Source organism: Canis aureus, chromosome 30 (assembly GCF_053574225.1).
Source record: "Canis aureus isolate CA01 chromosome 30, VMU_Caureus_v.1.0, whole genome shotgun sequence".
Taxonomy (NCBI): Eukaryota; Metazoa; Chordata; class Mammalia; order Carnivora; family Canidae; genus Canis; species Canis aureus.
In genome coordinates this window covers 25,927,418-25,944,038 of record NC_135640.1, presented here as the reverse complement: position 1 = coordinate 25,944,038, position 16,621 = coordinate 25,927,418, and the positions used below count along the sequence as shown (strand labels likewise).

Sequence of the window (16,621 nt, the reverse complement as noted above, 5' to 3'; positions counted from 1 at the left end):
GAGGGTGATTCTACCCACCATCCCACCATAGAGTGATTCTACCCACCATAGAGTTCTGTCATGGAAAATGTAACTGATATCTTTCAGGTAAAAGATGAGTAACCATCATTCCTTGGAGAAAAAAAAAATACATTCAACACACTTATTGGTGAGATAACTTTGCTCTCTAGAAGAGGTATTTCTTCCAGATGTCCATCAACAGATGAATGGATAAAGAAGATGTAATATATAATACACACACACACACACACACACACACACACAAAGGAATACTACTCAGCCATCAAAAATATTGAAATCTTGCCATTTGAAATGACGAGGATGGAACTAGAAGGTATTATGTGAAGCAAAATAAGTCAATCAAAGAAAATTATAATATGATCTCATTCATATGTGGAATTTAAGAAACAAAACAGAAGAGCATAGGGGAAGAGAGGGAAAAAAATCAAACAAGATAAAATCAGAGGGGGAAACAAACCATAAGAGATTCTTGATCACAGGAAACAAACTGAGGGTGGCTGGAGGGGAGGGGGATGGGATAATTGGGTGATGGACATTAAGGAAGACACATGATGTAATGTAATGAGCACTGGGTGTTATATAAGAGTGATGAATCACTGACCTCTACCTCTGAAACCAAAAATACCTTATCTGTTAATTAATTGAATTTAAATTTTAAAAAATAAAAATAAAATAAACAATAGAAGTTATTATTTCTGTATCCCATTTCTAAAATTATTTGTCCTTTTATTTTCTAATAATAAAAAATAAATTTCCTCAAATCTTCTAGTCTATGTAATGAAAAAGGCTGTCTTGACTGATCTCATCATCAGTGAGAGATTTTAGTAGTCACCAAAGATGAATAGTTGAATATGTGGAATGGTGCAAGCTAGAGGGACATGACTTGTTTGTTCACATAGTTAGGACTCTATATATAAATTCTATTAGAGGAGTATGATGCAGTCTTGCTTCTATGATAAAAGTAAGAGGTAATGGGATGAGAGGTGAAGTGGAACTCCTGCCTCTATTAACGTCTATATCCTCTTGCTCATGAATTCAGGGTGTATTTGGGGAAAATGTTATCCCATATAGAAATTGCTTCTGACATAAATGACTACAATGAGAGTGTGCATAAGCTGCTGACACAGGCTCTGGGCAGCCTCTAAATGCCTTTAATTCTTTCATTCTTCCCCCACAACCAGAGTCTTCTCTAGAGAATCCCTAGAGCTTTGGGGTCTTCAAGGTTAAAGGAACTCTGGGAAATTAGATCTTACAAAGACCTCATTTGGAACTTGATATTAAGTTTTAATGATATAGATTTGAACATTAAATGAATATTTTAGAAAATGTGAGCAGTTTCAAAATGTGCTTGAGTTGGTATGTTAAATGCTAGATAGGCCCTTCCTCCCCCAAACAAACAAACAAACAAAAAAAACCAAAAAAACCTGAAGTAGTCTCTCCTGCTGTTTGGAAGAGCCAGAGGGTTGACAAAAGAGGCTTGATTGGACTGGCTTCCGTTAAGTAAATGCAAGAGAAAATTTTTAAATTTAATCAACTCCCTTTTTTACATTCACCTTTTTTTGTCATCAGTCTATGACTGTGACATGCACTCATCTAATGGGTACTTTTACATTTTAGGGAATAAAATATTAAAGTCCCTTTCAAAGGAACTGAAAGGTCCTTGCTACATTATGAAGAAAAACATAGCTGTTACGCAGATTTACTAACAGACTTTGCTGTATCTTTGAATACAGGATCTTTGAATTCAGTTAATGACAGGGTGTTTTGTTTGTTTTCAGGCACTTTATTTTTCCATTAGTGTGAAACAGACTAGCTAGATTAAAAAGGGGATTAATCAAATAGAATTTGAGTTTTTTTATACTGACTGCCCTGGTTCAGTAAGGTACAGAGTTTAAGAGAGCAGATATTTCAAGTAGACTTACTTTGGTCTGTTTATTTTCTCTTTAAACCAGTAGATTCTAAGGTGGATTGTCCAATAAAACCCAGAGGGCAAAGAAAAGAAATATTGAAATTTTAATATTTTTATCACATTTTTCTCTTTTCATGGGTTTAGTTATTTTATGAAAAATTTTCTTTTTCTTTTTCTTTTTTTAAGATTTATCTAAGTAATCTTTACACCCAACATGGGGCTTGAACTCACAACCCCAAGATCAAGAGCCACTCACTCTACCAACTGAGTCAGCCAGGTGCCTCTATTACAAATTTTCAAATACACACAAAAGTAGAGAGAACAGAATTATAGACTCCATATATTGATTATTTGGATTCAACAACTATAAAGGCTGCCATGTTTACTTCATCTATCCTTTTTGTTGTTGAGAAATTTTAAATCATATACATCAATCAATTTTCTTTATTGTTTTAGGAGATATCAATACAAATTAAAGTCCTATGGGCCACAATAACATTAAAATAACAAATTATAATTCATTCCTTAGTATAATCTAATACCCTGCCCTAATCAGATTTGCCTTCTATCTTTTTTGAATTGGGATTCACATTGCAGCATTACACTTGCTTCTTAGGCTTTTTGTCCTATTTTGTTTTTAATCCAGAGTTAACCTGCCCTTTTCTCCTATTTGTTGACTTGTGGAAACCTAGCAGTTATTCTGCAGAACAACCCACTTTCTAGGTGTGTCTTTAATCTGTGCATCTACCTTCCTGTAAAAAGAAGATACCTGCCTAGAGGCTTGATTCAAATAAAGGTCAATTATTATTATTTTTTGAGGGATGAACACAAACACTACATAGGGAATGCTATGCACTTGCTGTTGTATTACACGATTGGCCGACTTTTAATGATGCTAAGATTTATCAGTGGTTTTAGGTGATAACAGACTGGCCATTCCATTTGAAAGGTCCCTGTCAACATTTTGTCTAATTTTTAATAATTATATGATGAACCAATGACATGTTGCAAGATGATGATTATTAGATTCTATTGTTTTTCCTATTATCTTTGCATATTTACTAGCTTGACTTCTATAAAGAAGAATTTTCTCTATCAGTCAAGGTTATATGTTATATACACAAACATAAGGAAAGCAGGCTTACTTCTGTATTTTGATTGTTAAAAATTGGGTAAGGAGTCATTGACATAGTTCTAATGGTGACCAAAGTGTAATGATTGTGGGGTTTTTTTTTTTAATCTATTGACTCTCTCTTTTAAGTGTCTGTAATTTTTAAATATTATTTTTTATTTTTTAAATTCATTTATTCATGAGAGACACAGAGAGAGCGAGAGCGAGAGCGAGAGCGAGAGAGAGAGAGAGACAGGCAGAGGGAAAAGCAGGCTCCATGCAGGGAGCCTGACATGGGACTCCATCCCGGGACCAACTGATCCAAGATCAGGCCCTGGGCTGAAGGCGGCGCTAAACCACTGAGCCACCAGGGCTGCCTTAAGTGTCTGTAATTAATACACTTAAGAAATAGGTTCGACATCTTTAAATCAGTTGCCTTCAACTTGTTTTTTCATTTTTGATTCTCAAATTGCCTCTAATTTGGTCAAAATGAGCCTTTTTTACGTTGATTCCTGTGTCCTTTAGACACGATCCCATTAGCTTTGGGAGATTACTTGCTTTCTGTCTGGCACAACAAAATAAATGCTTCCAGACTCCTATCCACCCAACCCTAAACATGGAATCAGATGCTCCTCTACAGATCCCTGGTCACTACTAGCGTGGAATGGTATTCAGAGATCACAATGTGTATGCTCATTTTTATGGTGCTGTAGGATAGATTTTATTATTATTCCCAACTACTCATTCCCTTCCCACTTACTATCACATGATATCCAGGGCCTCCTGGCAGGTAGGATACACTTCCCCAACCCAGTAGCAGGTTTGGCCATGTGATTGCTTTGACCAATAAACATATACCCTGGTAAGCGAAAGCTTGAAGGCTAATATAGTTCAATCTGTCTCTGGCTTTTTCCTTGACCACAAGAACTGTCTGTCCCAAACAGGTTAGCTCCTTGAGCCTGGGGCCTAGGATGAGAAAAAGACATGCAGAGCAGAGATTCTGCAGCTGACATGGAAACACTAAAAGGGGATGTAAGCAAAAGTAACCTGTCCAATGACTGAGATTTTTAGGTTATTTGTTACTTCATTAAAACTAACTGATACAGGTCATTATTTCACCTAGAACTTTTTAGGAGACAGAGATAGGAAATATGCAGTTTGGGAAAGAAAAAAAGCTTTAGTTCATACGGATTATTTCCAATTCAAATACACATGATAGGACTTTTACTTTGTTTTAAAACGTAATATTTGTATCTTTTTTTTTCCTTCACTGATAATCTTAATATTTAGGTCATTACAGTTATTGATTTGCATTATCCTGCAGTATAATTTCAAAAATAACACCCTTGTTTCAAATTATTTTCATTTAAAAATGTATTTGCAGCTTTAATTATCCTTAAAATAAATTCTCCTACTTAGTGGAATATTACATTCTAAGCTCAGACTGGAATAATTCTTTCCTCTGCATGGTTATATCGCTGGTTTGATACACAGTAGGTTTTTTTTTTGATACACAGTAGGTTTATTTCTTTCCACTTGTTTTCAATGTTTAGGATGGCTGTTTTAGTGAATTTTTCTTTGAAACAGACATTTTTGTTTTTACAACCAAATCTATGTAGTAAGTTATTAAAAGAAATCAGCTCCATTTCTGCCCCTTTCCACCCATTGTGAGTGGTCTTCATTTAACCTTCCAGTATTTCTTTCTTACATAAAATGCAACGTGCTACATTATACTATTCTGCACTTGCTTTTCTCATTTGTGATACCTATACATGGAGATCATACTCATTCCTTTTTACAGCTCCATTGCATATCATTCTGTTATTTATTTATTTATTTATTTATTTATTTGAGATTGTGGGCATTTGGTTGTTTTCAATCTTCTTTATAATAAATAAATAATTTTGAAATAAGCAATCCGATTCATCAATCATGTTTTTTTGTTTCATTTACCTTTTTTAAAATACAGCTTTGCAACAGGCTCCCAGTAGTGGGGTGGATGAGTCAAAGTAGACATACAATTTTTCTACATATTGCTGAATTTTTCTCCATGGCAGATAGATCACTACCCAGCCCCTCAGCAGGGAGAGTGCCTGTTTGCACAGAGCTTCAATAATAGAGGATGCAGATGAGTTATGTGTTTTTGCTAATCTGGCAGGGAAGAGAGGTTATCTTTGTGACAGTTTAATTTGCATTTAAGTGATGTTGAATGCAGTGTCATATCTGAAGAACTATTAAAATTTTTCTTCTGGGAACTCTCTGGGGTTTGTCCTGTATGCATGCCATTTTTCCATTTTATTCTTTATATTTTTATTTTCTTTCCAGTTTTAGGACTTGTTGTATATCAGTGGCAATACTCTTTGGCTGAGATTTAAAGTGCAGATATATTTTTCCCAATTAGTCATTTGTCTTTCGATTTGTGTGTGGTATTTTATTTTTTTCATGCAGATATTCTTTTGATATATAGTTTATAGAAGAATACATCCATGCTTTGGGGTTTTTGGGGGAGGGGGATGAATTTATTACTTACTGACATTTAGAGTTTTGATCCATTTGGAGTTTATCATGTACACTCAGAATCAGATCCATTTTCTCTCAAATGACTACCCAATTGTAACAATATTTATTACAGTTTTTATTACAATATTTTATTACAGTTTGAGAGACTCCTATTTTATATATAGATAGGTAAGTGGAAAGATACATCTCATAGCTATACTAAATTTCCAAATGAACTTGGGCCAATTCCTAGACTTTATATTTTATTCTATTGATCTGTCAGTCTATTCATACACTAGTCTCACAGTGTTTTAATGATAGAAGTTTTATCAATTGCTGTAGTATGGGACAATCATCACCTCACTCTGCCCAAAGACATTACTGCTGATTTATTTTTCATTATCTCACTTGTTTGATACTTATTTTATACATCTTTTATAATTAATGCAATAATATTGATACAGAAATATGTGTATATAATTCATTACCAAAAATGTATGTTGGGGCATATGTTCTTTTTTTATTTAAAGATTGTATTTATTTATTCATGAGAGACACGCAGAGACATAGGCAGAGAGAGAAGCAGGCTCCTCACAGGGAGCCCCATGTGGGACTTGATCCCCGGACTGGGAGTCATGCTGTGAGCGGAAGGCAGACACTCAAGGTGTCCCAGGGGCATATGTTCTTCTTAAGAGAAGTAGGACATGGAATAAAAAAAAGTCTGAAGGACCAGTGCTCCAGGCAGTGTTTTTTTGAACATTTTGGCAGATTTTCTGGGAGAATAGCACACCAGAGCTGAAAATCTCAGGATGCATCTAACCCTGGCATTTGCAATGAGAGACTACCCTTGGACCTAATTGATGAGTCACCTGGATCCAGAAGAAACTATTCACTGATAATAAGCAGGTGTCAAGATCCCTAAGAAGATAGGACTACTGGACACGAATGCCTAGGAAAACCATCTTTGGTTGTAAATAAGGATTGGGCCCTCCCCTCTCTCTTAATAAACTTTTACCTATTGTGGGACATGGATTGCTAGGGTATCAACAGAGTGGACCACGAGGGGAAAGTCTGGAATCCCCTGTTCCACAGAGTACTTTTACAACTCTCTAACATCCTGTGTTGAATTTTATCTCAGGAGACTTGAAAGGAGGTATTGTTTGATTCATCTGGGCTTTTAATTCATCTGAGCTTTTAATCACTAATTCAAGAGGAGCTTATATGGGTTTTTCATTTCGTTTTGTTTTTGTTTTTTATAATACACAATGGCATTAGGCAATCAGCAAAATTTCTTAAAACTCTGTAAGGCAGGCCAGTCTCTATATTACCATGTAACTCTAAACTCTAGGGAGGCTACAGATTATGAGGGAGGTGGGAGTTCTAAGAGCAGTAAAATTATTTACTTATTATTTATTTATTAGGGAAAATTAATTTTACGTATGTCTTAGGATTCCCTAGTATTAAAATGTAATTTTAGGAGGCTAAGAAACAAATAAACATTAAACTCCAGGTTACTCCCTTCTATTCATTGAACTATCAGAGAATCATCATGTGCCAGGCATGATTCTAGGTGCTAGACACAATGATGTATTGTCTCTGTCCTTGACAAACTGGCAATCCAGAGAGAAGCACATGTAAACACAGTTAGCAGTAGCCCAATAAGTACTGTAAGGGAAGCAGGAACATACCAAGAGCACCAGGAGTATAATAATATGTGGTAGACTTTGGCTCTGAGGAATGGATGAGCTGGGGAGGATTAAGAGAAGGTATTTGGGGCACCTGGGTGGCTTAGGCATCTGTCTTTGGCTTGGGTCATGGTCCCAGGGTCCTGGGATCGAGCCCGGCATCTGGCTCCCTATTTATCTGGGAGTCTGTTTCCCCCGCTCCCTCTATCCCTTCCCCTGCTTGTGCTCTCTCTTTCTCAAGGAGATAAGTAAAATCTTTTAAAAGAGAGAGAGAGAAAAGAAGCGGGTTAGATCTTCAGGGAGTAATTGCATTTGGCACATGGAGAAAATTTCAACAATGATAACACAACAGCAGAGAAAATGGCTGGGAAGGAGAAACATTGTCTAAAACATTTTATCTAAAATAGTAGTTCACTCCCTTAACACACACCCACACAGGGTGCAAAAGCATCTGACTTGTTCTGGGACCAAAAGCATTGTTTGGGGCCAAAGTACAATGATCCACAGCTCCCATCAGCTTAGGTACAATTTTTATCCCATTTTTAAAAAAGATTCTATTTATTTATTTGACACAGAGAAAGAGAGAGAGCCCAAGCATAAGCCAGGGGGCAGGGCAGAGAGTGAGAGAGAGAGAAGCAGGCTCCCCACTGAGCAGGGAGCCCAACCAGCTTCATCCCAGGACGCTGGGATCCTGACCTGAGCCTGAAGGCAGACGCTTAGCTTAACCGACTAAGCCTTCATCCTAAGCCTTTGTCCGAGGCGCCCCTTTATCCCATTTTTTAATGACATAGCTGACTGCATGTTTAGATTATTGGACAAACAGACCCCTGAGTTATCATTTATTCCACGGTAGGAGCTCAACTTCTGATTAGAATCCATTCCTATTTTAAAGTGCCTGTAGAGCATTTTATATATATATAAACATTAGCACAATTCTTCCTTTTCAAATTTAGCACTTTCCCAGCAGTTCAACATGTTCCCTTTTTATTTGCGGTCATTACTTCTTCTTTGGTCTCCTTTCAAAATAGCATCGGCTTGCACTTGTCCCTAAGTCTCAGCCGCTGCTGGTGTCGGTCTTCTCTGGGCGTTGGCCCCTTACCCTCTACTTTGGGCTTTTTTTTCCGCAGTATCCGAGTTGGAATTTTTTCCTTTCTAGATTTGGTCGCTGGTTTGGGAGTTTATGTCCTTCTGTTTTGTTATATTCATTTTGTTTCCCTACTTACTTTTGTTGGTTTTAACTAGAAGGTAGCCCCTGCTGCACTTTGGCTTAAGGAATTTAAAGGCCTCTGCAAGATGTTACCGTGAGTCCTGTTTGTGAGACAGAGCTCTGGGTTGTGGCTTAATTTACTAGTAAAAATAAAATTTTTGCATGGGGTGCCTAGGTGGCTCGGTTGGTTAAGCTTCTGTCTCTTGGTTTAGCTCAGGGCAAGATCTCATGGGATGTGGGATCAAGCCCTTCCACACACCCCCCAGGCTTTGCACTCAGGAGGGAGTCCACACTTGGCCTTGGAGAATCTCTCCCTCTGCCCCTTTCCCCACTCACGTGCTCTCTCTCTTTCTCTCTAATGTAAATAAGTAAATCTTTAAAAAAAAAAAAAACTAAATATATTTCTGCAGGAAGGCACAGAATATCATATATAATATGATTTGATTTGTTGGAAGGTGCAGAACAATAAGCACAGTAAATTTTGATTTTTAGTGTGTGTGTTTTTTAAGATTTTATTTATTTATTCATGAGAGACACAGAGAGAGGCAGAGACATAGGCAGAGGGAGAAGCAGACTCCACCCAGGGAGCCCGATGTGGGACTTGATCCCAGGACCCTGGAATCACAACCTGAGCCAACCAGGTGCCCCTGATTTTTAGTTTTAAAGAAACTATACAGGTATGCTCCTATAGGCTGGAACTATATTTCCCCCCCCAATTTTTCTGGAACTATATACAAAAAACTTAAGAGTGAGTTATCTGTAAGGAGTAGAATAAAAGTCAGAGGAGTTATTTTTCATTTCTGTACTGTTGGAATTTACCCTATACATACCTTGTTTTTAATTAAATGTGTAAGTAAATGCATTCAACAATGATCTACTTTTGTCTCTGATTATGCCCTTGAAGTATTTAACAAGTTTTTACAGTGTGAGCAAAACTAAAACTGAAAACAGCAAGTGACTGCTTTGACAAAAGGAGAATAAGTGAACTGGGAATGCCTAGAATAAAGGAGAAAGACCAGATTAGGCTTTTTCACTCTTTACCAGTTTAAAAACAACTCAGTCCCAAACTCTCCCTGTGAAAAATTTTGAAACCCAAATGAAACAGAAAATCTAACAAATAAAAACTGACATAATGACATAAGAAAGTGAGAGAAAAAGGCAAAATTCTTCAGTTAAGAACTAAAACTCCCATCTGTTAAGATCACAAGGATTCTTGAGGTGCCTGGGAGGCTCAGTTGGTTAAGCATCTCCTCATGATTTCAACTAAAGTCATGATCTCAGGATCCTGTGTCAGCCTCTACGCTCAGTGGGGAGTCTGGTTGGGGATTCTTACTCTCTCCCCCCCCCCCAAATAAATAAATCTTAAAAAGAAAAAAAAAAGATCACAAAGATTCTTGCTTAGTACTATTTGAGCCAAGACAGTGGAGAGCTAAGAGAATAGCTCTTGAAACACTTTCATGGGACTAGGTCCAGTGGTTCTTTGCTTCTCTGTTCATAAAATGTGGCAAACATTTCCAACCCCTTCACTGCCTGAAGATTCCAAGAGTAGGAGTCTGTGGTCCTGGTAGCAAGCATTCCTTTGAGCATACTCTTTCTTCCTCTTTCTCTCCTTTGGTCCCTCTCTCCTCCTTCTCTCTCCACCTCTATCCCTCTATCTCTCTGCATCTCTCATACATGCACACCCTCACACACTTAGTAATACAGAGGGCCACTCTTTTTCCCCATCAAATCCAATCTAATCACCCGCCTAAGGATGGCCACATGGGAAACAGGTAAAACAATACCAAGGGAAGACAAAATCAGGGGTGGGAAAGAGAATAATACTGAAAGAGGATAAATAGTGGTCCCAAAGTTTCATGTTTAGATGTTGGGAACTGAACAGGAAGCTGGAAATATTTGCAGTGTACACAATTCTTAAAAATTCCTTAAAAACCAAAGAACCATTTTTCTCAAATCCCTGATTAAATTTAACTAACTAAATTTCAGATATAAAACAATTTCCTGTGGGTGAATGTAAATGTCTAATCAAATATGTGCATATACATATTTCAATGAGCCACAGAAAATACTTCCTATTACTTAAGAAGTAGCCTGGACCACTCCAATAGCATCTCACTGGGCTCCCCACTTCAACATCCCACCCACCCATCCTGCCCATTCTCCACACTTCCATCCACTGTGTTCTCTTTGAAAGGCAAATCTAACTGATACTCAGTGTTTAAAAAGCCTTCAATGGCTTCTCCTAGTCTTTTTTAGGATAAATTCAAAATCCTAGATATGACCCACAAGGCCCGCTTTCCACCTGGCGGGGACCTTTCATCCTCCCCTGTCCTCCATGCTCTGGCCATACGGAACTTCTTCCATTCCCTGCTTGCTTTTCCCCAAGTACCTCTGTGCAACACTGTTCCCTCCGTATCTGAAATGGTCTCCCCACTCCTTTACTTGTCTAGCATATTCTTTTCATGTAGATAGACAGGTAGCTACAGATATACATGCATGAGTATTCTGTAATAAAACTTTAAAAAATATATTTCAAAACAAAATCTTTAAATAATAAAAGTAAATAAAACTGTTTAAACTAGAATAAACTTATGAAACAGTTCATTATCTGTGTTTGGAATAGGACCCTCATAACTGTAGGAAATCCATTATAAATGATTATATGAATATTTAACTCCACCACCCCCAAATGTTATCAACAATAACAGTACAAGTTTTCTAAGTGTGCTAGACATGTGTACACATTTAATTCTCCCTACTTCTCTACAAAGTAAATCTATTATTGGGATTATCACCATTACAGATGGGTAAACTGACACACACAGACCAAATAGCTCATAGCAGATCCGTTAGCTGGTAAGTGCACACAGAACTCAGCATCAGAGCACATGTTCTTTACTGCTACACTCTGTGATCTGAAATATAACTCAAAAAATACAGTTCTCTATCACTATAAATTATAATTTAAAGGTAAAAGTTGTGGTCACTCCATGGGGTCTAGAATATTCTTGGCTACAAGGCTGATTACACATTACTGGGCACACCCTAATTTTGGTTGGGGTGATGGTTTCCCAGAGATGTCTACATCCTAACCCCAGGAACCTATAAACATGTTACCTTACATGGTAAATATGAATTAAGGTTGTAAATAGAATTGAAGCTGCTAACCCAGCTAACTTTAGGATGGAAAGATAATCCTGGATTACCTGGGTAGGCCCAATGTAAATATAACGGCCCTTGTAAGTGGAAGAGGGAGGTAGAAAAGAGAGAACAAGATTTATGGCAGCCTGGCACCACTGACTTTGAAGCGGGAGGGACAGGGCCCCGAGCCAATGGCTTCTAGAAGCTGGAAAAACAGCTGGTTTTCCCCTGGAACCTCCTGAAGATAGCTGCCCTTCCCATACTTTGATTTGAGCCAAGTGAGACCTACTTCAGATTTCTGGCCTCTAGAACTTTCAGATAATAAATCTGTGTTGTATTAAATTTGTGGTAATTTGTTTCTGCAGCGATAGGAAAACTCATACAGTTGGATTGTTTTTCTGAGTTCTGGTCATGTGAACAGTAACACCTCCCAAGAAAACAGTACCCAGTGTTTTCTTTCTCTGTTTCTGCCAAAGAAAGCACTTGACCTAGATTCTGATTCCCCTTTTCTGTCTTCACCTTCATCTTCCTCAAAGCATCAATGTGGCAACACAGGTATACTGGAGTACTGACTCAGCAGTGTTATGGGATGAAAAGGTTATTTTAAATAATGGCCTTTACAGATTTCTTCTGGCTCAACTTCAATACAGTGGCTCTAGCCTCCAGAGTTCAAAACATCTTCTCTACAGAAACCATGGGTAGAGCAAACATATGTAAATGCACAGAGGCTCCTCTCATTAAACTGCTCTGGTGGAAGGATAATGAGTGTTTTCAGTCTTAAGGAATTTACTTTTCTCTTTATGCTGATTTTTTGTTTTAGACTTCTTCCCTTTGAAGGCCATTTCTGTTTCAGTTTTAAAACCGTTATCAGGTCTACCAGTAAGCCCAACCTGACCTTTATTCTCATCAGATAATTAAGATCATGCCAGGATGGAACTTGTTCTCTGCAGATGATGCTTTGTTCTTAACAATGTTTACAGAGGGCAGAATTTTCCTGGCACTGGTTCCCTGGAGTGTTCTTTTGGGTCAGTTACACTACTGGGGCAGAACTTTGTGATTTTGCAGAAGATCTGACTTCTCCCTCCTCCACATTCCTTATCAGTTGATGAAATATTACAGACTCAGGCCAAGAGGCCTGGCTTGGGTTCCAGTCCAGATTTGAAGACCAACTGGTACCAGCCAGGTAGTGTCAAGAACAGCACACTGCTCTCATTAACATCTAACTGCTTGGCTTAAATGTCACCTCAGAGAAATCTGACACCTCACCTATTTGGCATTAGTTAGGGCGTCATGATTTATATTGCAATTATTAATTCCATCCATCCATTTCTTCCACCTCATTCCCTTCCTATCTGATCAACAGGTATCTATTTACACCTACTATTCATCAGGCACTTTGCTTGGCACTGTACATACAGTGGGGAGCAACTATAAAGAAATTCCTTCCGTCATGGAGTTCCCATTTTAATGGTAAACAAAAATATAGTTTCACTAAACACACAAGTAAATGTCCATATTTCAAAAGGTACACTGAACTCATAGTCCAAATAATGGCGGCAGCAGCGACTACAAAATTCTTCCAAACTACTAAGAAAGAAATAAGAATATGGACAAATAAAAATAAAAGGAAAGAATGGAATACGTATGGTATTATATATAATAGGATCAGAACAAAAGGGTGGTACAGTTATATTTGGGATGGATATTAAAAAGAGGAGTCTGTAATTAGAGAATAAGAAATCCACAGTCTTTTTTTGAATTTTGAATGAAGATAGTGGAAAGGGTTAAGTGCTCAGCTAGAAAAAGAGAGAAGTCCAATTATCTATGGAACAATTTCTCAGATCTTCAAACCCCAGTTCCATTCTTTTCAGTCTCCATAAATGATGTTGCTTGAGCCTTGAGGGTCATGAACTGTAAGTTGAAGATATGTTCTGTCTCATGCATTTACTGAGAACTTAAAAAGAGAATATTCAAGAAAGTCCGTAGTACTGTTTTTGGATCTCAACATGAAACCTGAGTAGACAAATCACAAATAGGACTGTGGAGTGAAACTCAGCCCTGAAAAACATTCTTGTTTTTCAATAACACTCTTCAATAACGCCTACACCTTGGTTTCTCCCATCCAAGTACTAACTAGGCCTGACCCTGCTTAGCTTCCAAGAGCAGATAAGACAAGGCTTGTTCAGAGTGGTATGGTGGTAGACGTACATCTTGGTTTCTAACACCATTCTCCAATAAAAGGAACCAGGGCTTTTTGGAGAAATGGCCAATCCTAGGCCTGGAGCAGGAAATATACAAGATCAGCCTGAAGTATTCTGTGTTACCAGAAAGTAAGAAGCACTAAAAACAAAAAACAAAACAAAACAAAACAAAACAAAATATATATATAGCAATGGGGGTATGTCAGAGGATACAGAAACCACTAGAACTCCCAGTGGCCAAAACTGGAAGCATTTCAGTACTAAAATAAATAAAATCACATTGAACTATAAATCCAAAGTATAAAATAAATATTCATAAGCCCATACTGATATAGGATCTAGAGAAAACATTAAAAAAATCAGTTAAGGGACATTCAATAAAATACTTCATCAGTACTCCTCAAACTTGACAAGGTAATAAAAAACAAGGGAAGTCTGAGGAACTGTGACAGCTAAGAGGAGCCTAAGGAGGCAGGGCTGTTAAATGTAATATAGTATCCTGGATGAGATCCTGAAATAAAAAAGGACATCAGGTAAAAATGAAGGAAATTTGAATAAAATATGGAGTTCTAAATAAAATATTTAGTTCATAATAATATACCAATATTGTTTCATTAATTATGACACATGTATCATACATACTAACAAAATATTAATAAAAGGAGAAGGTGGATGTGGTATATATGGGAACTCCCCATACTATCTTCACAATATTTCCTCAAATCTACTATCATAGAATAACTAAGTTTATCTGAAAAAAAGAAAAGAAAAGAAAACATTCTTGCAATGCCAGACCTTGGGCATCCCGGGGAACAACACAGAAAAGGTCTATGCACACTCCCAAACTCTTCCCCCCTAGGAGTGAGGGTTAGAAGAGCCACTGATTAGATTTACCTGAAGTCTGAACGAGAGGTTTTTCTGCCCATTCATCTAAGCCTGTGTTTTTGCCTCTTGGTTATTTCTTCCCTACACATCCAAACTGCGGGTGTATTGTTTCTATTTTGATCACTGAATAAGAATAGCAGAGCAAAACCATTTTCTCTGCTTTTCATTAGTGACAATTCTAAAGTCAGTCTTTTTTAATTTGAAATTTAGGATCGTCAACGAAATACCCCACTTTTCCAACAGTTCGGTGACAATTCCTCCAGCCTGTCTCTCTGTTGTCCTTTACCATTACTGCATTTTTCCCCCCTCTGTGTGTTCAACATGATACCAACTTCAAAACTGCATAATGGTTTTATTGTGAAGCCTCGGATTCCTGGTTTGATTTTCTATAGCATAGGTCAGCACATGCCCCTTCACTGGGACAACTTGCACCTTCCTCCCCCACTAAGGTACAAAGCTCACACCACGTTGGGTTCTGCGATACTCTCTTGTGCAGCAAGAGCGTGCGTGAGGAAAAAGTCATCGTATTTTGGTATTAGACGCTCATCCGGTGGCTTATGTTAAATATTGCCAGGGCTTGGATAGCAACAATAATAACCTCTTCTATTAAAAAGAGAGAGAGAGAGAGAAGGGAAAACGAAAAACAATAGAAAAGGGGGTCTTCCCTGCCTAAGTGCTTAAGATCTAGTTCGATTTCCTCCATTTTCCTAAAAAGTTAACGCGAAGGAAACAAAATAATAGGAAACGTTCCCATGAACGTTTGAACGTTCAATGAGATTTGAAATCTCATGAGCTCAGAATCCGCGAAAATCCTGTCTGGAACCACCCCGGTGAGATGGGCTTTGGGACGTCCCCCGCTCCTGGTTCATTCAGCGTCTGCCTCTTTCTAACAATCCCAGCGCTGCACGTCCCCCGGGGACACGGCGTCCCTAACCGGATAGAGACGTGCAGGTGGAGAGGCTAGAGTACCGCGGCTCCCCTCGGCCCCCGCCCGCCCCACCAGCGCGCCGCCTCCCCCTCCTCGCCTCGGAGCGAGGCAGCCCCAACCGTGCCCGTCCCCGCTGGTACTTGGCGGCCCCCGGCCCCCCCCCCCCCCCCCCGTGATGCCACCTTGAGGTCTCAGCATCTCAGAGGAGTCCCGGTCCTAGTGAGTTCTGCATTCAGTTCGCGCGCGGGCCTGCGTCTTTGAAAACTTACCCCAACTTTGAAAGAAGGTCAGACCCCGCCGCTGTGGACTCTTTCCATCTTCTCTAACCCGAATGCACACAATACCATAAACCGCCGGACCCCGCGCCGCCCCCCACGCCCGCCCGCACCCCGATTCCCGCTCGGGCGCTCGGGCCGCGGGGACGGCGCTCGGCGGGCGCGGGGGCCGCAGGTCGGGGTGGGGCCGGGTGGGGGAGGGGAGGGGGTACCCCAGCAACTTACAGCCCAGCGCGACCACCAGGTAGCGCAGCAGCAGCAGCAGGAGGCGGTGGCGGCTCCTCCTCGCCATCTTCGCGGGGTCCGAGCTGGAGGCTCCTCGGAGGCGGGGAGGCCGGGCGGGGGCCCCTGAAGTTCTGGGGGCGGGAGCGGAGGAGAGACGCGGGAGGGGGGTCCGTGCCCGGCCGGGGGGCGGCCTGGGGGCAGGTGTGGCCTGCGCGCGGGCTGGGAAGGGGGAGCGCGGGGGTCTGCGCTGCTCCCCCCTGGGGGGCGGGCTGGGGCGGGGTGCGGCGGGGGGGGGAGGGCGGAGGATGCAGGCGAGGTGCGGGCTGGGTCCGAATGAGGGCGCGCGAGGAGGCGAGCGGCGGAAGGGAAGCCCCGGGGGCGCCCCCGCCCCTGCGCCGCGGGCCCCGAGCGGCTTTGTGTCCGGCGGGGCGCGGGGCTGCCAGCTGTCCCCGGGGCGAGGAGCCCGGGCGCGCCGGCTGCGGGGGCTGCGGGGGCCGCGGGGGCCGCGGGGGGGCAGCTCCGCCCGCCCAGCTC

General features: G+C 40.2%; 1 protein-coding gene across 1 annotated transcript in view; it reads right to left on the bottom strand.

Annotated features, from left to right (window-relative positions):
* JAM2 (junctional adhesion molecule 2) overlaps positions 1-16,323 on the bottom strand; it is a 60,052-nt gene extending 43,729 nt beyond the window's left edge. The window contains exon 1 of the mRNA XM_077878872.1: positions 16,088-16,323. Within this exon, the coding sequence (XP_077734998.1) occupies positions 16,088-16,154 (67 nt within the window). The 5' untranslated portion in view covers positions 16,155-16,323. The remainder of the gene's footprint in view (positions 1-16,087) is intronic.
* Positions 16,324-16,621: the final 298 nt, after the last annotated feature.